Source organism: Elephantulus edwardii, unplaced genomic scaffold (assembly GCF_000299155.1).
Source record: "Elephantulus edwardii isolate Elephantulus edwardi_28Jun2011 unplaced genomic scaffold, EleEdw1.0 scaffold00084, whole genome shotgun sequence".
NCBI classification, from domain to species: Eukaryota; Metazoa; Chordata; class Mammalia; order Macroscelidea; family Macroscelididae; genus Elephantulus; species Elephantulus edwardii.
Genome location: NW_006399834.1, coordinates 688,184 through 713,638, shown reverse-complemented (window position 1 = coordinate 713,638; position 25,455 = coordinate 688,184). Strand labels below are relative to the sequence as shown.

The following is a 25,455-nucleotide window of genomic DNA, read 5'->3' as shown; positions in this document are numbered from 1 at the left end:
TACCATGGACTGCTAGGAAAACAAACAGATTTGTCCCGGAGAGGGATAAACCAGGCTCCTCCTTGGAAGCAAGGTTTCTGAGGCTTCGTCTGACATACTTTGGTCATGTTGTAAGGAGAGACCGGTCCTTGGAGAAGGACATCGTGCTTGGGAGGGTGGAGGGCAGGCATAGGAGGGAAGGTCCTCTATGAGGTGGATTGATTCAGTGACTGAGGTCATCAGGATGGGTGTGTGGGAGGACTGAGATTGGCACAGGACAGAACAGAATTTAGAGCTGTTGTACATTACCCATTGAATTGATTGGGATCCGTTTAGAGTGGCTATAGAAATTGACTAGAATCTTAAAAACTTGGTGTGGGGGTAGGGGAGGATGGGGGAATTTTATACCAATGAAGGGAATTTTTTTTCCTTTTACTTTTCAAAGAGAGGAGCGAACTGGTGGGGAGGGGTGGGCAGGGAGGAAAAGTGCAGCAATGAATGAATGGAAATCCGAAATCTCTGTAAATGTTTATTAAAATTAATAAAAATGAAAAAAGTAAAAAAAAATCAGATAATAATGTGTATCAGGGCATATGTACCAGCCCAAGGTAGTGAAATAAAAGAGACAAGGACAAATGGCAGGATAATGGATAAATAGATTAGACTTACTGTCTGAATGCAAAGAATGAGGAGGGAAGGTTTTAACATAGCTAACTACAACTCTGGTGTCATTTAAAGAAATAGTCCGAGAGTAGAGTTGGAAGTTAAAAATACTGAGGTTTCTCTTTACAGAGGCTAAATTTGAAATGCTAGTAAAGTGTCTGGTTGAAAATGATAGCATAAAATATTTTAAGTGAAACGATTGAGTTTGGGAATTGAGATTTGAGACTCATTTGTGTAGAGATGAGAAATAAAGCCTGGGAAATGAGTGAATTCTCTGAAGGATAACAAATGCATGAAGATTTGTTTCAGGGATTGTCCACATTTAGGAAGTGGTTCAGTGAAACAAAGATGAAGACATATTAATAAATCATTGGTTTTATAATTGTTTTGATTTTTCATAAAGCAGCTTTGGGAAACTGGTCACAGAGCCATGCTATTGTGTACCGTCATGTCCGAACCGACCCATAGCTGACCCTCCGGTGGGCTTTCAGAGACAATTTATCGCATGGGTGGAGATTGCCCACCCTTCTCCCACAACAGAGCAATAGAGGGAATAAAAACAACTCTTTTCATCTCAAGCTAACAAACTAGCATGCTAGCATGAAATGCTCAGTTTGTTTCTGTTTTGTATTTTAACATTATTCCAAATAGTAGGTGTGTAATGCATCGCATTACATTATGTTATTAATTTGAATTTCTGTAATAACTAATGGAGGAGCCTTGGTAGATTTTTACCAGGCTGTTACTCTGTCAACCCAAAGCAAGTGGTTAAAATCTTCTGGCTTCTCCATGAGATAAAGATGGGCTGTTCTCCTATTGAGTGACAGCCTCTGACAACTCGCTGGAGGGTGGTCAGCTACGAATCAGCTCTTAGTTTGAGAACCAACAGTGAGTTTGAGTTTAAAAGGTTGGCAGTTAGAAACTACCAGCCAAGCTTCAGAAGAAAGATGGGGCAGCCTACTTCTGTAAAGATTGACAGCCGTCAAATCGGGGGGCTCAGTTCTACTAAGTCCTATAGGGTTGCAATGTTGTTGTTGCTGTACGTCTCATAGCTGACCGTCCAGCAGATTTTCAGGGACAATAAATTGCATGGGAGGAGATTGCCCATCCTCCTCCCATGGAGCAGCTCGTGGATCCAAACCATGTGCCTCTGAGTTGGCAACATAATTCCTTACCATTAAACCACCAGAGCTCCCAATAGGCTTACTATAAGTAGGAATCAATTTGGTGGTGATTAATAATAACTAATGATGCTGAAACACCCTCTTATGGGCTTGTTTTTCTTTCATGTCCTTTTTTGGTGAAATGTCTGCTCAAATCATTTGTGGTTTGGATCTTTATTAGTTATTTGTTTTCTTCTTCTTGGGTCTTAAAGATAGTGTTTCTCTCTCTTATGGTATGAATACAAGTATTTTCTCAGATAAATCATTTTTCAAGTATTTTTTTCCAACTTTGGCATTGTCTTTTTGTTCTCTTAAGAGTGTATTTCCTTGTGTTAACATTTTTTTCTTCTACTTCAAAGATGTCCTTTATTACTTCTTATTGTGATATGCTGGTGATTAATATTTTGGCTTTTGTGTACTTTTAAAAAGTTTATATTAGGTATAAAGTTTTATATTAAAATAAAACTTAAATATGCACTGGATGAATCTTCTCCATTCTCATCACAAAGAATAAAATTAAATTTGTCATATGTACTAGTAACTGTGATTGAAAGTATCTTGCTGAGATCATTCTATATTGATAATTATTTTCTTTCAGTCCGTTAAGGAAAATGTTCAAAACATCTTCTTTCTTTCACTGTTTCTAACAACAAAATCTGCTGTCACTTTTTCTTTGTTTCTGTATCTGTCGTGTGTCTTATTTTCCCTCTGGCTTGTTTTTACATTTCATTTTCATCATTGACTTTGTGAGTTTGATTATAGTACTTTGGCTTAGTTTTGTTATTATTATATTTTTTATTTTGGATCCATAATACTTCTTGGACATATGAATTTGAGCTTCTCATCATAGTTGGGCTATTGTTACCTCAGATATTTTTCTTTCCCCTCATCCAGTTATACATATATGAAGCAACTTGATATTGAGTGTTCTTTTTTTGTGTATTCATCACCATATTCATGTGAGGAAATTGAAGCTACAGCTTGCTAACACTGTCCATTTTTTAAATTGGGGTAATTTTCATTGCATTGTCTTTAAATTTATTAATATTTTCTTATGCTGTGTCTAATCTGTCATTTAATCTATTTAATTTATTTTTACCTCATGTGCTATAGTTTTCTAAAAATTGATTTTTTTCTTACGTGTTTTATAGCTCAGTTTAACTTTTTAATGGCTGTGGAGTAAAGGACGGCAGAGTCGGAAGATAAATTTGCCTTTGTTTGGCTCATAGGTGTGATTATATTTGGAACTTTCAATGTTTGTAAATAACAGCTCTGATTTTTCCAAAAGCTTAGTGATATATTTTAGTCCCTTCTCTATGAGAAAATTCTCAAGTTCTCTTCCAACTTCAAGTTTTAGTCTAATAGTTGGGGACTCTTCCTCTCACCTTGAGGGAGATCCATGTTTACCTGATACCCTTTTATATTCACATTTTTAAAATAGTATGCTCAGCAGGTGTGTGACAATATCAGTGAGCGTGGAACCAGGTACTAACACCACACAGTGGTTTTAGTGTGCCTGAAAACAGCTGAGGATGGATGAGGGCATAGAGACTAAGACATTATTTAATCTCTTGTCATTGTAAGTGCTATTTAAACTCAAGAATGATTTTTAGATGCTCTTCCAGGTCAAGTACATATTGAATTTCTACCAAGTATGACATTTTCCTAAAAAGAGTTTGTGCTGGTTGTACTTTTCAGTACGTAATGGGCAATGCTAAAGGAAAGTGTAACATGAAAGGAATCTCTGCTTCAGGGTTTTATGCCTAACCTTTGAGCTTCTTAAGGAATATTTTAATTCCGTCTTAAATCAGGTAGCTGCTTCTTTGAAGCCTTTGTTTTGAAATCCTTTGTTTGTAAATCTCTTCTAAGAATAGATCAAAAACGATGTTTACATCTGTTTCCAGAATTGAGGAAGTAAGAACAGAATAAGAGTAAGAACAGAGTTAACCCCTTCTTCATTATGTTATGGTAAAATGAAGTATTGCATTCAATATTGAATTTAACATTGCTAAGAAACTATTACTAGGCTCACAACATTGGACATTTATTTTCTTGCCTCAGACCTGTTTGTTTTTATCACACTTACATGAATAAGATAGGGAGCTCTGGTGGCCTGGTGGTAGGAAGCTGTGCTTCAATCTCAAAAGACCCACAGTTCGAATACACCAGCTGCTCCATAGCAGAAGAAGGGCAGTCTTCTCCCATTTGATTTCCTGCATCTGAAAACCTACTGGAAGGTTTGCAACTAGGCAAAACATAATAATTTGGGTAAGACAGGTGATACCCTTTTCATATAAAATATAGGAAGTTGCAATAACTAATATTAATACGGTTTTACAGTTTATTTGCCCAAAATGTATGCAAATTGATTTTCTGTGCTGGCCCTTGAGAGAATCACAAGTCTAAGTTTAAATGCATTGAAAACCTTAGATTGCTACATCTCAAGCCTAAAGTTTCTTTCCAGGAACTTTGAACCATTAAAGATCATTAAATGAAATGCAGGGAAAGACTTTATTTAAAGATTTAATAGTAGAATGGTGAGCTCTGGAGTCCTCGTGGTAAAAGAGAAACACCACAAACTCAAAGGTAAATGATCCAGTCCACCAGCTGCTCTGAAGGAGAACGAAAGACAATTTCCTTCCATGTGACTTATAGCTTCTGAAAACTGAAGAGCCACCCATGAGTCAGCTCTAATATGACAGCACATAACAACACCAGAATTCTTTTCTTCCTTGTATTTTGATATTTATGTTGTTTTTGTTTGATTTTGCCATTTTCCCCCCTAGGCTCACTATTTTGCAGATATCCCATTTTCTAATATGAAAGTAATTAGATCACTTCAAATTCTAACTTGACTATTCTTTCTTTGGTTGGGGACTCAATTATTTGGTCATTCATTTATATGTGAATATTGCTTTACATTTATATATGAATAGGTTTTATTGTGTAAAGGAAACAGCCTGCTGTCCTAGTATTCAGTAGGAATTTCTAGTCTTACATTAAATGACTCAAGACTTTGAATAACGGTTCTGATTTTACGTTTCAGGTTTAGTAGTCTGAGGCAACTTGTGATATCTCTGAACTTGTCATTGACTTAAAACTAGAATAACCTTCCAAAATTGATACCTACATATTCTTACAGTTACAAAGGATAAAATTACAAGCAGAATAAAGAAATTTAAAATTAGAAGACACTGCATTTTTTTACATAGAATATGCTCTTTATTTTCTTTTATTATGCCATTGTAAGTGCCCTCATGTTGTCTCTAACTCATAGAATTAGACCTTATGGACAACAGAACCAAACCCTTCCTAATCCAATTCCATTCTTATAATGTCTGTTGTGCATTATTATAGTCACTGTGATGAAGAGAAAGTCATTCAATCTTGTTGAATATCTTCCTTATTTTCAGTGACCCTCTACTATTCCAAGTATAATATCCTTTTCCAGAAACTAACTACTTCTTATGTTGCTCTAAATCAGAACTTACTCATGGGTGACCCTTCAGTCAGTTTTCAGAAGCTATAAATCACAGGGGAGGAAATTGCCCATCTTTCTCCCACAGAACAACTGGTGATTTTGAACCACCTGCCTTTGGGTTGGCAACACAACTTCTTACCAGTAGGCCACCAGAGGCATGCCTAACAGTGTGTGAAATGAAGTCTCCCTATCCTTGCTTCTGCAAAGCATTTTGGCTTTACTTCTTTTTTTTTTTTTTGATGGATTTTAATGAACATTTACAGAGATTTTGGATTCCCATTCATTCATTGTTGCAATTTTCTCCCTGCCCAGTTCTTCCCCCCAGTTCGCTCTTCTCTTTGAAAAGTAAAAGAAAAATTCCTTCATTGGTATACACTCCACTATGCAACCTTCATTCTGGACTCATAACCATAATACCCAATTATATATTGCTTTTAAACTGTTCTCTCCCTCATCTGGTTCAATGCAGTATGTATAATTTACCCAGTTTTTCTCAGTCTCACCCCAACCCATTTTAAAAGTATTAACTAAATTTTATGTTGACCTATTGAAGTTGTACATTTTAAAATGAGTTAATCATCAGGTTGGTAAGTTGGAGATAAGTACTCCCTGCAAAGTTGGTGTAGTAGTCCTCTACAACCCATTTACGGTTGTTATCTACTCTGGACTAGAGTACTATACTTTCATAATAAAGACAACTATCCTATAGAGTTCTTCATTCAAGGTGGGTTTTTCTTTTCCATCTACAGAAAGTCTATCCAGAATTCTTTATCCATAAAAAAGTCTTCTATACAGATTGGTCCCCTTTACTATCCTTTTGGGAAAAGTTCCTAGACTTTCAGTCTTCCTCTTTCCCTTGTTGCTCTTTCTCTGATTTGTGGTGAGATTAGAGGTATACTACAGAACCTTTCATACAGAAAATATACTTTAAGATAAATACTTTAGTAGGCTACCCTTAAGAAACAAAACTCAAAGTCCTGTATCCTGATTCTTTCTCTCTTTGCTTAAGGCAAAGTGAAGCAGGGACTTTTTTCAGAACATTTCGTATTTCTTCTTATTGAAGAAATGCCACTTCTTATTTGGTAAAATGTCACTCTTTTTCTTTCCCTACCCCCTGAACACACACAACCCCCATCTTCCTTCCAATATGCAAATTCAAAATTACCCTGTCAGGCCCATTTGGGTCCCATCAGGAAAATGACCAGAGATAATTCATTAAGTAAGATGGAGAGGAACAAATAGATGCACGTCCCAAAGACAACTTTGGCCACTTCATGAATTCATCTGGTTTTAGAACTCTGAGATGTCCATTTACTCTGTCCTTGAATTATACTCAACTTTGGGAAATAGTCTGAAAAGTGAAAGATTGTAGTTGAGTAGAGACAGTACCAAGCTTAGTTTCCCATTGATGAGAACGGTGGTACTGTTTCTATTCCAAACGAATTTCAGGAGAAAAGCTAGACTGTTTTAATTTTTATGAATTTTTTTTTCCTTCTGAGCTTTACAAACATTCAGCTTATTCACTAACTAAAATTGCTCATGAAACTTGGGACTTGATAGTTACATCTCATGGCTATTGAGAAATTTGCCTCGAATTACATGTTTTGGAAGTTTAGAGGAGCATTAAGTAAACGAATTCTAAATAATCATGTCTTTAACCCATTAGCCAATTTCCTCATCAGTCCTTAGGAGGCATGATTTTACTTCAAAATGCATTTAGGTTTCTTTCTTCCTATTTTTTTTTTTCTTGTCAGTAACTACTGACATTGCAAAAAGGAACAAACTTGATAACATTCTCTTTAATGTTACTTTTTTCTTGTCTGAAGTGTTTATTATCAACAATTTTGTTGGGGAAAAATGACTAGACTCCTGCTAAACAAAGAGTTAAAGCAGATCACATAATGCTGGCTTCAGTTAATAAATGTCATCATAGGACTGTGTATGATGAAATGTGAAGGGATCTTAGGCATGTGTTATTGTTAGACGTCATTGAGTTGACTACAGCCCGTGGCAACTCTGTGAAGAGATCTGAACCTTGCCCTATCTTGCACCATCCCTCTGATTATTTTGCCATTCTCAAGCTCATTGTTAACAGTGACTGTGTCAATTCATGTATTAGAAGGTCCTACCCTGGCCTAGTGTCTTTCCCAACATGATGGCTTTTTCCAAGCCCTAGTTCACCCTGATGTACCCAAAGTATGTGAACTGATAAGTCAGCATTCTTACTTCTAAGAAGCACTTTGGCTGTTTCCTCCAAGACAGATTTATTTGTTCTTTGGGCAGTCCATGAGATAGTAAGTACTCTTCTACAGTCCCACAGGTCAAAAACAGCAATTATTCCTTTGACCTTCCTTGTTCACTCTCAAACTTTCAGATGCATAGGAAACAATTGAGAATACCATGACTTACAACAAGCACACCTTATCTTTAAACTGACATCCTTGCTCTTTAATACTTTAAAAGGGTCCTTGTAGCAGATTTTTACAGTGCAACACAACTTTTGATTTGTTAAGCTGCTGCTGCTCCCAGAGGTATTGATTATGGATCCAAGTTAAATTAAATCACTGACAAATTTTCTCTTTATCATATACACGACATATGGTACAGCAATCCATATTCAGACCAGTTGATTTTGAAGGCTGGACTTTATGAAGAAGAATGTGGCATCAGGATTGGAGGAAGGCTCATCAACAAAAACTGCATTATGCAGATGGCACAAACAACCTTGCTTGCCAAAACTGAGCAGAACCTTTAACATTTATTGCAGAATGTCAAGGACTGCAATCTTCAGTATAGATCAAGAAATCAGCATCAATCTCAACATCAAGAAAACAAAGATTCTCACCACTGGACCAAATGGCAGCATTGTGATAGATAGAGAAGAGATTGAGTATGTTAATGATTTCAGTTTGCTTGGATCCACAATCTAGGCACCAGCAGTCAGGTAATCAAAAGATGAGTTGCTTTGGGAAAGTCTACCCTTAGGGACCTCTCTAAGTGTTTTTTGTTTTGTTTTGTTTTATTATTACAAAAACCAATTACAAGTTATTGATTAATTCATAGCAACAGTTGCACTCTCTAAGTGTTAAAGACCAACAATACCAGTCTAGAGACTAAGGTATGCCTTCTCAATTAATTGCTATGCATCAGAGAGCTAGACAGTGACTAATGACTAAGGAAGACAGAAGAAGAATTGATGTCTTTGAACTGTGGTTTTGGAAAATAGAGAGTATTGAACATACCATGGACTGCTAAGAGAACAAACAAGTGTGCCCTGGAGAGGGAGAAACCAAGCTAGCTGCTCCTGGGAGGCAAGGATTTTAAAACTCTATTTCACATATTTTGAGCATGCTGCCAGGAGGGATCAGTCCTTGTAGAAGGACATCATGCTTGGAAGGATAGAGGGTCAACACATGAGAAGATGACCTTGGTTGAGATGAACTGACACAGTGACTGTTGCAGTGGTACAGGTGTGTCAGTGACAGTGAAATTGGCCGAGGACAGGACAGGCTTCAGAGTTATGGTTCATAGAATTGATATGAGATGTAGACGACTAGATGGCACATAACAACAACATGAGTATGATAAATTCTTTATTTTAACTACCTAACCTTAACAGCAACCTTAATATACGTTTGTTTAGCTCTTCCTCATTTTTTTATAAAGAGGTGGATTGCCACATAGCATTATCATATGATTCAAGCGAAGTTTAACATGTTAGTATACACAATATTATTAAAAATGGGGTAGTAATGCACAACCAGAAAACAAAATCAGTGAATGAGACCTTCTAAAAATTATGTCCTTGTGTGCTTTTACCAATATTGTAAAAAGAAATCCTACAAACTGGGGGGAAGAAGGGATATTTGGCAATGACATCTCAGGCGAGGGTCTCATAAGGGCCTCTAGAAGGAAAAGATCAATAAATAACCCAGTAACAAAGAGGAGGAAAGACAGGAAAAGACTTCATAAAGGAAGACACTCAAATGGCCAACAGACACATGAAGAGATGCTCAAAATCTTTTATTATCCCTTATTAATAATAAGGCAGTAAAGGAGATACATATCAAAACCAGAATGCGATACCATAGCAGTAGCAAAGTTTAATAGAACATCAAGCAGTAAATATTAGAGGGGATGTGGAGTGATTGGAACTCTCATGAACTGCTGGTAGACTGTAAAATGAAACAACCACTATGGAAGGCGGGTTGGAATTTTCTCAAAAAGTTGAACATAAAAATCTCATATTACCCAGATATTTCACTGCTAGGAAAATATAACTGAGACCCAAACAGAGATTTGTATACCTGTGTTCATAGCAGTGTTATTCACAATAGGAAGAAAATGTAAATAGTCCAGATGTCCATTAACAAACAAGTGGATTGAGAAAGTATGATACATTCACACAATGCAGTACTATGCAGCCCCAAGAATCAACAGTTTTGTAAAATATTATATAACATAGGAGAGTCTAGAAAGCATTAAGCTAAGTGAACTAAACTCAGTCTCATAAATACTGCATAAGACCATTATTGTGAAAATAGAAAGATGACTAGTAAGATGTGTATAAGTCCAAAAGAGGAAGAGGAGGGGATCAGGAAAGCAGAGGGTGAGGAGGGGAGGAAGTTCACTAGTATAACAGGGTTTGGTGGCCAGAGGGGGTGTATGTGAAGGAATTAAGAAAGATCCAGTGGGTAGTTGAAAATACAGGGTAATAGTAGGCATAAATGAATGGTGATTCATTTTATAAACCCAATGTATATGAGTGATCATTTGAAATACAATGTGAATGCAGGAATGTGTGAAATGCAATGTATATAGTAATATCCATTGTATACAAATTATGTATACAAAACAGTAGAAAAGAAAAATGTGAATAAAAAGAGAATACAAAAAAAAAGATAGTGGAAAAAAGATAGTAAGGGAATATAGAGATTGGTGAGTAATTATATATTGACTGTTTATTTTAAAGTAGTATTTTATGCCTAGCAGTATATATTTTATATCTTATATCCCATTGATTTTCCTCTGTGGAATTATGGAGAAGTGATACTATGATTATTGGTATTTTAGGGGGAAGAGTGTGACTTTTTAAGAAAGTGTTCTTAGTCATTGAACCTTGAAATGGAAAATCAGTCTCTTCATCACTAAGTGAGGGTGTCTTTTATATAACATTCAAGTAAATGATTGAATCCACTGGCAAGGACTAGAGGCAACAACCCCATAGAAGCAATGAACACACTCACTATCTAGGTGGTGGTGTTTGTTGTTGTTGTGTACTTGCAAGTCAGAATCACCTCATAGCTGACCCTCCTATGGGTTTTCAGAGGCAGTTAATTGCATGGAGGAGATTGCCCATCCTTCTCCTTTGGAACAGGTGGTGGCCTTGAACCATGTGCCTTCGGGATTGCAGTGCAACTTCTTGCCACTTGGCCCCCAGAGCTCTCTAATATTCAAGTAAATGATATTTCTATCCTCCTATTTTTATTTTACTATTTGTCCACTCTTTCATCACTTCCTCTTAACTTGTTGCAAGATAAATTTTCATCTAATTAATCTTTGTATATTATACAAACTGTATAATAATTATGTACTATATTGCTTCTTAATTAAATAGAATTTTCTAATCAGACAAAAATAAGGCAAATGAAGCCTATTTTTTTAAGTCTAAGATCCTGATTTTATTTTCATAAAATGTTTCGGGTGTCATTTTTATTAGACTTCTATAAATTATAACGTTGCAAGGAAGGACCAATCCTTGGAGAAGGACATCATGCTTGGGAGGGTGGAGGGACAGCACAGGAGAAGAGCTTCTATGAGGTAGATTGATTCAGTGACTGAGGTAATCAGGCTGGGTGTGTTGGAGACAGTGAGATTGTCAAAGAATAGATCAGGGTTTAGGGCTGTTGTACATAGAGTCACTATGAGTCACAGGCAATTCGACAGCACATAACAATAACAACAACAAATATGGAGTCATCCCCCCACTTTGGTAAAATGGTAGTTATCATCTAGACGTAATGGTTCCTAGCCTGCTTCTCACAATTACAATTAAGATATAGTATCAGATCTGTACTATGGCTAAAAAATAGGTGTGCAGTCTTGAAAACCATATTCTTCTTATCAGAGCATGTGACAAAAGGATCAAGATTCCGGTTGTCCATGTGTTACTTCCTATTTTCACGACTATCCAGAACAAGAGAGAGTGAGAGAGAAGGCTTACACTTCAAGTGAGTCCCAGTGTATGAATGTAATGCCTGTATGCAATGACCAATGATGTAGCCTATTAAATCTGTTATTATATCTAGGAGAACGTCTTTTGGTTTTTTTATTGTTGGTATTGTTTTTTTGTTTTGGGGGGTTTTTTTGAGAACATCTGTTTTGGGATAGATAACATTAATCTACAGTTGCTAATCACCACTTTACCTCAGATGCTGAGCTTTCAAACGTTGTGGTTTGATGTTAATAGCATTTCTATTTTAATTGTAATGTTTTTACATTATTTTCTACTTAAGGCAGAAAGAACTTGTCTGTTTATGGCTATAACCATATTTGATTTTTAAAATTAGTTTAACTGAATCTACTTTAAAATATCAAGAAAATAGTAGTATGAGACGGAAATGAAAATAGTAGAATAAGATATTGCTAAAATGAGGGAGCTCTGGTGACCTAGTGACAAGAAGCTGCACTGTAGTCCCAAGGGTGCTTGGTTTGAATTCACCAGATGCTCTGCTGGAGAAGGAGGGGCAATCTCCTCCTGTGCTAATTGGATCTGATTTGATAGCACACAGAAAGAACAACAATTGCTCTAAAGGTACTGTTATTAAACAAAATTTTCCCCTTAGTTATTACTTAATGAACATCCCATACCCAAAAAGATGTGGCATTTGGCATAGTCTAAAAAAGAACTGTTGTGGAAAGATCATTGACTTAGATTCTGAAGTTTATTGTTCTCTGTTTAATTTACAATTTTTTCCCATTTATTATTAGTAAGACTTTGATATGTCAGCTCTTTTCTGTACCTCAGTTTCTTTGTCAATAAGTATAATGGAGTTGAATTGCAATAACTTATTTATATGTTACAGAGGTGTTGCAAAGTTCCAGAAACTAAAAACTAGAAGCAGTGTTAAAGAGATTTGCAAAATTTTTCAATGATTTACAAATAGAACTTGGTTTTATGTCAGTTTCTAGACTCTTGTACATACTGCCTTCCAGGTTTTGCTACTGACTCAGAGGTCTCCAGCTGCTCCTTTGGAGAATGAGGGGTCTGTGATGGAGGGTCACTGTGAGTCCAAAATGACTCATTTACCGTAGGTTTATGTCACGTGAAAGCAATCTGGTTGTGTGCTTCCTCAGAAACACAAACATGGACTATTTTATTCGGGTTTGAGATTAATCTATTTGGAAATGAACACAATATAGTAAGAAAACAAAACAAGCCAACCACCAAAGGGAACCTACCAAGATAAAAGTCTTTTTCCTCCCTGTGGAGCTTTTTAAACTGGAAGCTGAATAGTAAGTAAGAAGCAACCCTGAAAAAATGGAGAGAGGGAGTGTTTCTATAGTAGAAATTGTTGTTGTTTTTGTAAACTATTCAGTGGGAATTAACCTATAGCTGCTGCTCTGGCAAGTTTCCAAAGGCAGTAAATCGCAAAGGAGGGGATTAGCCATCCATCTCCCATGGAGCAGGTGGTGGATTTGAACCACGTGCCTTCAGGACTGCAGCACGGCTTCTTGCCAGTAGGACACCAGAGCTCCCGAGATAGTGGAATTAGCCTTGTCTAAGTATCTGATTTAGAAAGTAATCGGTCTTTCCCATAGAAAAAGATGTCTGGGTCAAAGAGAGAGTGAAAAGAGATGAAATTATGGAGATCGTCAAGGGCCAGGGCTTTGCTGGCCATGGTAAAAATTAGAAATGGTTTGGGATGCCATTGTGACATTTTTAATCAACACAATGTGTATGGATTTTGTATGCAAATCAAGATAAAATAAAAATAAAATGAAGGATGGGAAGCCACAAAGAAAAGAGAATGGTTCCATGCTCCATGCTGACAAGTAAGTTTGAAGGGGCAAACTGGACAGAAATGCCAGTTGACGGGAAATAGCAGAAGCAAGATGTCTCTGTCACTTTCCCCTGGGGAAGCTGGGGAATTCCTGCCAAGCACCTTGAATGGGAGGGGCCTCAGAGTGGATAGGGTCAGGGTCCAGCGGGGGTGGGGAGGTGTTCCTGCTCTGACTCTGCCCATTTCTATCCCATCTGCCCTCCCATCCTCATCTATCCCCCGCTGGAGACAGAAGATCTTTTATTTTCTATTATTTATAACCTCAGACTTGGGCCCCCCCGTTCTTCTTCCCCATTAACTTGAGTGACCGGCGTGAGAGACAGACAGATGCCCCACAAGGATGGTTGGACAAGGACTTTTACTTTTTATTACATAAAAATATTTAAAAAAAATAAAATTTTAAACTAAAAAAAAAAAATGATGTCTCTGTCAGTCCTTGAAAAAGTCAGCAGCTTGATAAAATGAACAGCTAGATAGAAAAAGGAAGCCCCATAACCAGATGGCTTGACCTGGGGTTAAACAATAGACTCAGGCACATGAATGACTGTGAGTATGGTGAAATACAGGACAGTGGTTGATTCTGTTGTCTATGGGCTTACTGTGAGTCAGAACCTCACCACACCTGGGAAGAACAAGGCTAGATCTGGGGATGTGGCTTCTTCAGGAGGATTCTGTGACTAGATTCTTCAGTTCATTTTTGGTCTTTAAAGTCTTATCATACCATTTCGTCTGACTTACTTGTCATGTATTCCAGTATGCTTCAGTTATGTTATGCCCTATTCCTATCCTAGCAAGTGTTTTATTCAGCACTAATATCTATATCTTAATGAACCTTCCATATACATTTAATGAGTGGGTATATATGTAAGCGCATTGATTTTCAACAGTCAGTATGCCTCAGAATTAGTTGGGGTGAGTTAGAAATAGTGATGTCAGCTTTGTTCCCAGAGATTCCAATTTAAGCAGTTTGTTGTAAAAACTCCCAGGGGATTCCGATATGCAGCCAAGCATGCAGCATCAGAACACTAGGCCTATTCTAGGTGATCAGCGAGCGGTATTACCTGGGAATGTCACCCACACATACACACCTTCCCCATTCAGTGTTTGTATGCTTATCAATGTATTACAAATACCAAATCATGGAGTTTAGATGATCGCTGGTGGTATAGCAGTTAAGAGCTTGACTGCTAACTGAAAGGTCAGCAATTGGAATCTGCAAGCCGCTCCTAAGGTTAATAATAGGAGTGTGTAGTACAAACGTAGTTGGACATGCAGCACTGTGATATTATGGATTCTGGTGCTTTGGGGGCATTTTGCAACAATGTGCTATCGACTAGTTTTCCTTTTTTTGCAGTAAACATCTGGAATTTAACAGATTTTTTATGGTTGGGGTTGTTGTTTTTTGTTGTTGTTGTTTTGTTGATTCCCCCACCCCGCTCTCTTTCATTCTAAAAACAGCAAAACAAAGAAGGGATTAAAGTTGGCTGCTTCTTTGTGTGTGGAACTCAAAAGCCGTGGCAATAGTGTGTGTTGTTCAAGTGTTTTGATTTCAGAGAGGGAAGGTCTTTATTTAACTCTATATAATGTGTATATAATAATATAATTTGGAGGCACCTGTTTCAAAAGAGAAACTGGATGCTAGAGATAATAACAATAAACAAAAAATAAGCCAATCTGGGCACATTGCCCAGGAAAACTAGCCAGACTCCAAGAACTGGGCAACAGATAAACTGGTAAGCAGAAGAGGCAGGAATAGATGTAGTTATAACTACTTCCATTAAAAAGTGATGGATCTCTCTTGATTCATAGTATGGGGACATTTGTTGGTGGAATATCTGCCCTTGTCATTTCAGTGAGAAACTTCTAATGAGCTTCCCTTCTTAAATGCCAATCATAAACATATCCATAATAATCAGCAATCCTGAATTGTTCTTTAACCTGTATAATGCCATAAATTTCTTGCAAGCAAATAGACAAGAAGTAAAAACAGGAGATCATAAAAAGCTTTAACTAAAGGTAGAAGAAAAGCCTTCATGTTTCCCAGGATGCCTAAATGTCGTATGATTTACATAAACAAAGGAGGAAATCCTCTCTGTGTGTTTAGGGGTGTGTGTCTAATACAGGAACTCATGCTTTCCTGTTGTTGAAAAGCATCCTTTAATCTTTTAAGCACATTTTAAGACCTGCATATGTTCCAGGTGTGTTGCTTCCTTTAACATTAAAACACAAGAACAGGACACAAATCTATGAGAGAAATGCTATCAGATCCTCCTTTTGTTTTGTAGGAGATACAAAAAACAGCTAAGGTAATAGGATGGCAGAGCCCTGGGAAGACTGGTAATGCTGTCAGAATTTAGTTATGGAAGAGGTGGTCTTGATGGGACTTAACAGTTATATTTGGAGCTGAAGGCCAGAAAGTCATTTCTGAATAGAAGACTATAAAATGTTCTTTTATCCTGGTATTAAGAGAATGATTATTTTTTAACCACAAGAGAAAATGTTAAGTGTTGAGAAATTTTCAAAAGCTCTTCTTAGCCAACTAAAACTGAAATAATAGGTAATAAACCAAAACATTATTTGAAGTTAACTAAAAAGTTTGCTAAATTCTGATTAAAAAGCTGTGGTGACAGAGTGTATAATGTATTGAATTGCTAACTCAAACGTCCGTGGTTTAAATCCACAGCTGCTCCTTGGGAGAAGGATGATCAGTCTCCTCCTGTAAAGATTTACAACCTCAGAAACCTTTCAGTAAAAGATACAATGAGATAGAATCAACTCAATGAGTTTAAATTCTGATTAGTGGCCAAGCGAGAAAGTTAATGAAGGGCATGGAAATCTTCAGTCTTGAAGCCAAAGGGTTCTTATCTGTTGAAATGACATAGTGCCTTACCTTTGGTTCCTCTCTTTGTTCCCAGCTTCCATACGTTAGTGATCACAGATGTTGAAATTACAGTGGCAAAGAGTCTTTTTACTACTAGCCATGATGGAAATAGGTTCTCTTGATCCTTCATTTCTCAAGAATTTTCCTTGCCATCTATTGTTAGGTGCCGTCAAGTTGTAGAAGTCTCATAGCAACCCTATGAACAAAAGACCTGAGAGCACTGTTCATAGAGTTTCTGGAGGCAAGCCATTTCAGAAGTGGATGCCGCTCCTGCTTCCAAGCTTGTTTTAGTCGGGAAGCTCCAGCAAACACTGTCCACCATGGGTAAACATTAACACGTTTGGCACATCTGTGTCACAGTGTTCAGCATCACAGCAGCCATGAGTTACCTCTGTACAGCAATGCATGGACTTGTGCAATACCACCTAGAAGAATGTTTCACACAGACACACATAAAATTGAACCAGGCCTGAGGGCTGCAGGTCCTAGGACCCTTCGGGAATTTAAGCCACTGCCTGTCTTAAACCCTAGGCCAAGCCTCAAGGGCCTCGCTTCTGGGGGGTAAAGCAATACTGCATGTCAAACACAAGTCTGGAAAAGCACACGACCCCAAAAATTTGCAATTACTTGTGCGCAGACCACCATGCACAGGCAGCAAGGAGCCTCAGAGACCCTGGGTGGAGTCCTGCCATCTGTTGGGCAGAGTGATTTGAAAATACGGTATATATGAAATTATTTTAAAAAATAGGGGTGTCTGTGTATGTATATTTCTATTTATATTTTTATTTATACTTGTTGTTGATTGTCTTCGAGTCTAGCACAACTTATAGCGACCCTATGAACAAAACTTGAAGCCCTTCTACAACTATCAACATTTATCAAAGTTCATAGTTTCTTGAGGCATGTTGTTTAGAAAGTGTATACCACTCCTGTTTCCAAACCTGTCATAGTATGTTATTGTTTATATATATAAATATACATAAATATAAATACTTACACCAGATTGTAAGTTAGATTTATGTGTTGCCATTTTTCCATGAGAGTGTTACTTTCATTCTCTTTAGAAAAAGTGCGGTTTTCCCAGAGGCCTCAGCTGAAGCCTGACAGCCCCGTGTGCTGCTTTTCCCCACTGTCAGTAATTGTACACTTGTCTCCATTGTGGATACTCAGTAGGATTTTTAAAGTCATCTTCATTACAAATAGATGAAGACATAAATGAAGTAGCACTTACAGCTATGAACTGCTTTAGAGCAGAGATTGTGACTTCTATTTCTTTTAAATTCAGCTTCATCAAGCACATATTCGTATTGACTCCTTCTATTCCTCTCTCTCCTTCACTCTTTCCTTTCTCTTTTCATCTCTCTCCTCCCATCTGTGTGCAGTTGGTATCATATAAAAACAGCACTGTATGCAGCACCTGTCCTGAAGCCCTGCTAATCTCAGTGATATTTTCTTGGCAGTGACAAACAAGAAGCCTACGCAGGCATCCATCACAAAGGTCAAACAGTTTGAAGGCTCCACGTCTTTCGTCCGGAGATCACAGTGGATGCTTGAACAGCTTCGCCAGGTTAATGGTATCGATCCTAACCGGGTGAGTGCCTTCTTCAATGCTGAGCGAAGGGATTCTCTTCAAGATGACTCTTTCTGATTGACCTTGGTAGTGGTGGTGATGATTTTAATCATTTTTAACAAGGCTGCTTCTTGCGCTTAGTTATGTGACTAAGACTAATGACTCCTTATAAATCTTTTCATCTTCTTTGATGGAGAAACCTAATGGCATGTATATTGAAGAAATGCTGCTTCCAGTAATATGTTCATCAGTATTCACAGTGAAAAGGACAAAGTTCAGTTTATTGGATCCATGGTTATCAATATGCAGTAAAGCTTCATTTATCTTCTCATGCACCAATGAGAAAGTTTATTCAGACACAAAGTAAATGAATGACACCATTAAAAATTGTGCATTAAGATTACATTGAATTTAACAAGCATTTTCTGATAGAGTGTGTCTTCAAAGTCTACCCCATTCTATTCACACACTCTCACATAATGTTAATAATTTAAAATAATAAAATACATTGCAACTTTATTCTACAATAATACTGGGCATATGGTTTTTTTTTTAAAAAAAATCAGAGTTTAAAAATAAGGTTAATATAATTTAGAAATGAGAACTTGAAATAATGCTTTTTACTTCCATTTGAAAGTAAAAAGAAAAAAAACCCCCAAAATTTTGTATGGCCACCAAGTTGGAACTAACTTATAACAGGTCCTTTATCAGGTGTCTGGGGCCATATATTACACCAGAGATTGCTTGTGTTTGTCCTGTGGAGCAGCTAGTAGATTTGAACTGTCAGAGAGGCACTACTTAGAGTTAGAAGCACAACTCCTGTAGACTGAATACACCACCAGCACCCCTAATTTGGCAGTACATGGGGTGAATTCTAATGCAAGTCTCTGTGTAGTTAGGTTGTCACAACGACTATCATACTAGTTTTCTATCTATAAACACTATAAGATCTGAAGTCTGAATGATAAACAGAAAAAGGTGTACTCTCTATGTACCTACGTGCTAATAAAAAGGAGCCTTGTAGTTTGGACCACAGTTCTTGAAAAACTTTTTTTGTCCTTTCTCAGGCTGTAAACAGAGGTGGACTGAAAGCAACAATTTTTATAGCTTGACATCAGCCTTTATCTCACTGTCTTTTCTAGGATTCTGCAGAGTTTGATTTGTTGTTTGAAAATGCTTTTGACCAGTGGGTAGCCAGCACAGCTTCCGAAAAATGCACCTTCTTCCAGATCCTCCACCACACCTGCCAGCGGTACCTCACAGACAGGAAGCCGGAATTCATTAACTGCCAATCTAAAATTATGGGAGGTGAGTGGAACAACTCAACTAAGTAAATAAACCAAGTTCATCACCGTCTGACTCACAGCTGGCTCTCCAGTGGGTCCTCAGAGACTGTAAATCACATAGGAGGAGACTGCACATCCTTCTCCTACAGACCTGCTGGTAGATTCAAACCTCCTGCCCTTGGAATATAGTCTCTAACCACTGAGCAACCATTATATTACTCTAGACATTCTTAAAATTACTTTACACAAGAAGGTAGATGATCACTAGAATAAAAAAGAAAGAAAAGAAAACACATTAAAAAAATCAGTGTATATTTTGAACAGCATGGTACTCATACAAGAGAGTTAATGGTACCCATTGAAGACAGTTGCTTTTTATGCCTAATTTTGGTTTCACTTTTATCCATATACTTGCATTCTTAGAAAAATTAACCTCTTAGGTAAGATTTTTTTTTTGTAATATGAGGAGAAAAGCGGCTCTTTTGTTAGACAACCCTCTCCATTTTTGCTTGACTTATTTTTCTATAATTTCATTGAGAGACACTGCTTTCTGCGCTGCTTATTGCTGCAATTTCTTAAGATGTTTTACAAATACTGGTATATAAACTCGTAGAGATATTGTCCCTTTCTTTCAAATAATAACTTATTTCATTTGTTGCTTAAATTACACGCAGAGTTGAAGCAGGGGAGCGCTATATGCCAGCAGTGAGGGGCAAGTGTGAGCATCAGAAACAGCGAGGAAACGACAGAGGAAACTTAGCACATCTCTGATAGGTGGCATTTCTTTTCAGAGGATTGAAACTGCTGAAAGTACAAAAGCCTTGCCAATCACTCAGACTCGGGAAAGCATGTTTGTAATATTAGTCTTTATTTTTAAAGACTTTGGAAATATGCCAACTTTTAAGTCTTACTCAAATGTCAAATGAAGTTCCTTACAAGCATTATATTCTTCTCTTGGACCATATAGACCGTTCAGCTGAACATGGGGCAGAATCCATTTTTCTTCAGTTCTAGATACTGACTCACTCTCATTTTTCCATGAGTTTGCTAAGTGCTAAATGGAAAAGCCTTGGTCTAGTACTTAATTATCTTCTGAAGTCTTTACTAGTCCTCTTAATACAGGAATTTGGTTACATCGTGAGAGCCTTGAAAATTCTTTATTGGGCATTGAGCACTGTCTTGTATTACAGCTGTTCTATTTAGTCCTAGAAAAATAGAAGAGGTACAGAGGGGCACATATTTTCTTCAAAGTGACAACATCCTCTGATACAAACCAAAGTGACCACATCCTCTGGTGCAGAAAAATTATCTGCACAGTTGTTTAAATGAAAGGGAATATCAAAGACCGACCCCTTACTACTTGGAAAACATAATGAGATCTAGCTTTCTGTCATGTCCGTGCCACCGGTGCTTTTCATGAGCCCTGCTTTGAAAAATTCAGACTCAACAGACTTGGTAGAATGCCGAAGTTCATCAACCTTTAGACCACATGTAGTCATGCTTTCAGGAAGTAGAAAGGAGCATGAAATCCCAGCCTTTCCTCATTCTTCTTCAACAGAATTTTGCCCTGTCAACCTAGGATCAGATTTATTACCCTTGGGAAGTATTTTCCTCATTGGTCTTGGAATAGTCAGTGGATAGCTAGCACTTTAGCACAGAATCTCCTCCACAAATAAGGTAATACTTTGTAATGTGAGATTTCTGTTGTGCCTGGATACAGATTCCCCTTGACTATCCTTCTGCTCCAGATCCATCCTGAAGTAGAACCAGTGCCATGAAATTACTGTCCTTCTTCAGAATTGCTGTTGCTGTTGTTTTTAGGTGCCGTTGCATCGATTATGACTCATAGCTGTCCTGTGAACAACAAATCTGAACCCTCCCCTAATCTGTGCCTTCTTCCTCTACCTCAGATAGACTTGAACCCATCCTTGCAGTCCCTGTATCTGTCCATCTTGTTGAGGGTCTTCCTCTCTTTTGTTGACTCTCCACCTTTCCAAGCATATCTTTTTCCCCAGGAAGTTTTAGACTCAACTCTACTAGTCTTTTCTAAGGAAATACATTTCCTTCCCACTAAGGGTAGAAATGTCCTTGGTTGTTCTTTTCTTCTTCTATTAAGTGGTGGCACGAGGCAATTTCTTTCTGTTTCCTCTAAAACTTTCTTTCCTTCTTCCAGAATAGATTTACTCATTCTCTCATATGAACATGGTCTAATTATTCAATCAATAAGTACCAGGGGTCATGTAGGCCCACTGGTTAAGTACTTAGTTGTCAGTCCAAAGGTCTACACTTTAAACCCGCCATTCACTCCAAAGAAAAAAAGTGTATGAAGGTTTACTTCAGAAACCATATGTAATAGTTCTGCTGTATCCTATAGAATCCCTAGGAGTTGAAATCTACTCAGCAGTGTGAATTTTTCTGTTAAGTACCTACTCAATTACCCCTAAATATGGAAAATAATTTTATACTTGGTTTTTTTTCTATAATTATATTTTATTAATTTTCATAAACATTTACAGAGATTTTGGGTTTCCATTCATTCATTGTTGCATATACTTGGTTTTGAGATAGTCAATCATTGCCACTACCAAAATTTCAGGTGATAGCAACCTTTCCCATGTGTTCTTCACTTATATTCTTGAATATTCTCAGATTTCTCCTGTGAACCAGCTTAACTAGTTGCTTCTGATTCAGCCTTTGATAAATCCTCTTTGCCATATGAGCCCCAAAATATGCTAAGTTTGGATGGAAAACCATATATCCAGTTAATAGTATGTGTATAAAAATGGTGTGGCGAGAGTATCTGACATGCTCTGACTTCACAAGGGATGAAAAATAATCAGCATCAGCCCTGGGTTAATGCTTCTGAAGGGGATATCAGATGTACTTCTCTTTCCAACCTTTTACTAATACCAACACCAGTTACTCCAAGGCTTTCTCTCCTAGGTCTGATAATCTGCTGCAGTGACTACACGGTACTCACCACTGGGGAGTTTATTAGGGAAGTTACAAAGTACAGTTCAGGATGAGAAGATGCAGGATACAGTTTTTCACTCAGGATAGTTTCTAGGCTGGGATCACAGACCTCTTCCCTGTACTAACCTCTCAGCACTTGGCTTCTTGGCCCCTAGGGCTGGTCCAGCCTCATTGCTCCTCTGGAAAGTGTTACAAAGCTCTTAAACTCCATTTATAAGTGCCCAAAGGCACCCTGTGCTGTCAGTAAGCCTCTCCTGAACACGTTCAATTCCATTCTGTCTGTGGTTCAGTGAGCCTAGCCCAGAAGTACCCTACTCTTTGAACAAGCCTTCTAGCTGATGACACTTAGCTTTCTTACTCTGTGGACCAGGAAGCCCACGATTCTTGATTTCCTGGTTCTCCTACTGCTGCTTCTTTCCTATGCTTGCCTCTACTTCCTGACATTTTACTCAACTTTAGGTGTTATTACTGTCCTGAGTCTAAGATTCTCAGCATAGAGATCTGGGGTCAAAGATGACACTGCACTTATAACTCGTCTTTCTAAACCCTTTCCATCATTAGGATGATTCACTTAAGACAGGCAGAATAAAAACTGACCAATACCTTCACGAGGGTTTTGTACTCCCCACACAAGGGTGGCATTGACCTTATTAGAACTGTTAACAAACTGTTCAGTCCTTTCATTGGAGAGAAGTACAAGGAAGGGTCATCATGAGTGAGAGTGACTCCAGGGCAGTGGGTTTGATTTGTGACCTTAGCTATGTCTCACAGCTTAGATAGGTCTCAATACACAGTAGGTGTAACATGTTGAGATTAGATTACGCCTAAAATTTGTTTTACTTCTATAATTTTTAAAAAAAATATATAGTTCATAAGCTATAGAATAATGGATAGCTTAATTTAGAAAAAAAAATACTCATTGCAATTAAATATTGACTGATCCTAAATTCCTGAAGAAGAAAAAAATTAAGGAGAGCACATCATGATTTGTTATCACCACATATGTTCTTTTTTTTTAATTTAGTTTGTTTATTTTTCATTTCAATGAACATCTACAGAGATTTTGGATTTCCGTTCATTCATTGTTGCACCCTTCTCCCCGCATAAACCCCTCCCCCCCCGTTTGACCACATATGTTCTTAATGAATGCAGCTTGCCGCTTTATCAGCTGCTTGTCCTTCGTAACAGTTGTAGTACTACAATTCTTAATTAATATACTGATTAGTCCTTCCTTTCTTCCAGTCGTCACAGCCCCGAGCTTTAACAGTTATGCATTTCTGGAACAAGTGCATTCTGACCTCCTTCGACTTTTAGAGTACCTTTACCTATGAACTTTGTTAAATGTTGATAGTTACAGAAAGGCTTCAGACCTTTTGTTCATAGGGTCGCTGTGAATTGTGCTTGACTTGAAGGTAATCAACAACAACCTATCTTTTAGCTCTGGTGGCACAGTGTTTAATGAACTTGATTGCTAAGTCAAAGATCAATAGTTTGAAACCACCAGCCCCTTTGCAGGAGGAAGGTACAGCTTTGTGCATGCATAAAAACTAGTCTTGGAAATTTTATGGGGCAAGGAAGAGTTCTTCTACTCAGTCATATAGGGCTACTTTTTTGGGCAAGAACAGTTCTACTAAGTCATATAGGATTACTTTATGGGGCAGGAACAGTTCTTCTACTCAGTCATGTAGGGTTTTACTGTGAGTCAGAAATAACTCAGTGGCAATGGATTTAGATTTTGGTTTATCCTATTGCTGCAGTTCCAGAGGCATGTGGTTCAAAGCCACCAGCTACTCAATGAGAGAAGGATGGGCAGTCTCTTCCCCTGTGATCTACTGCCTCTGAAAACCTGCTAGAGGGTCAGCTATGAGTTGATTCTGACTCACAGCACAAAGCAACAACATTTCATATCTCTTTTGTTCTCATCTTATACAAAGCGCCATAAATCTTAAACACAATTGTTTCTAGTACTGGGAAATATTGTATATACCTTTTTTTTTCCAATTTAAAGGACTCTTGTTGGTGTTGGTATGTTGCCCTAAACCAGGTTATTTTTCTGTGATGTCTCACTTGGTTTTCACAACAGCTTTTGTAAGTACCATTTCTTATCTTTATTTTACAGAGAAGGAAACAAGATCAGAGAGACTATGAGAGCTTTCCAAGAGTCATTTAGCTAGAGAGTGGTAGACAGAGGATTAAAACCCAGATCTACCCAGCTCTTAAAAGCATCTTCTGCAGAGGTCTTAGCAGCACGTTCTAAAAAGTGCAGTTGACATTGTTGTTATGAATGGTACTTCTTGGAGTTGCACAGGAATTTTTCATTCGATTATGGCCAGACCATTCTTGGATATTTAAAATTTAAAAAGGAGAAGAAAAGCAGAGATAACTGTTCAACTGTTTTGTTTTGTTTTTTTGCCTTTAAAATCATCCAAAATCAGTCAGGATTGTTAGTTTTTTGTGTTTGCTTATTTTGTTATTGGTGTTTATCAGAAATTTGGTATCTTAAAAAGAAAACCATTATGGGGAAGATTATGCAACCTAGACCACCCATCAGAGGCACCTCAACAAAACCCAAGCATTTGGGACTAGAAGCAAATTTACCTGACTCATACTGAATCATATTTTTCTTTGCTCTCAGTTGAAAATAGAACAGTCATTTAAATGTCTGCTAGATTTTATAGAGTATTTGTATTCTATGTTAACCTTAAATGAATCATTTGATATGTTGGAAATTCTCTTCTCCAAATATATTTCCCAATTTCCAGAAGATAGAGAGGAAATGTTGATCTTCTCTGACTAGTTACAGAATCAAGGAAAGACACATGTAAAGTATCTAGGCCTGGTTGAAACCATCATAAACTGAAAATGGCAGTTCATTATAGGAAAATAAGAAAAGGAAAGCCTTACTTCCTTCTTGTTTCTGTTAGCTTCTTTCAACTGTCTTTTCTTCTCTGGATGATTAGATGATATGTAAGATAAGACTAAATCCGAAACTTAGGTCATACCTAACCTACACTCTATATTCTTTTAACTCCTTAATGATCAGTCACTTTTCAGAACACAAAGCCATATATTTAGTTGTTGAAGGTGTGGTGAATTATGTATGTGCTGCTAACCAAAAAGATCATGGGTTCAAAGCCACTAGTTGCTCTGTAGGTGAAAGAGAGGCAGTCCTTCCTATAAAGATTTATAGCTTCAGCAACCACATGGAAGGTCACTCTGAGTTGAAATCAAGTCCACAGCAGCAGCTTTGGGTTTGTTTTTTTTTAAATATATATCAGACAAACTAAAGAGATTGAAAGAGGCTTGGAACTGAAATATCAGAACGAAAATGGTTCAATTAATGATGACCCCATGTGTGTCATAGTCGTTACAATTATGTCAGATTATAATGATTTC

General features: G+C 37.5%; 1 protein-coding gene across 1 annotated transcript in view; it reads left to right on the top strand.

The window, feature by feature from the left end:
* Positions 1 to 25,455, top strand: part of LOC102872987 (syntaxin-binding protein 6-like) — a 226,471-nt gene that overhangs the window by 133,560 nt on the left and 67,456 nt on the right. The window contains exons 2-3 of the mRNA XM_006889961.1: positions 17,691 to 17,821; positions 18,943 to 19,108. Coding sequence (XP_006890023.1) covers positions 17,691 to 17,821; positions 18,943 to 19,108 — 297 coding nt within the window. The remainder of the gene's footprint in view (positions 1 to 17,690; positions 17,822 to 18,942; positions 19,109 to 25,455) is intronic.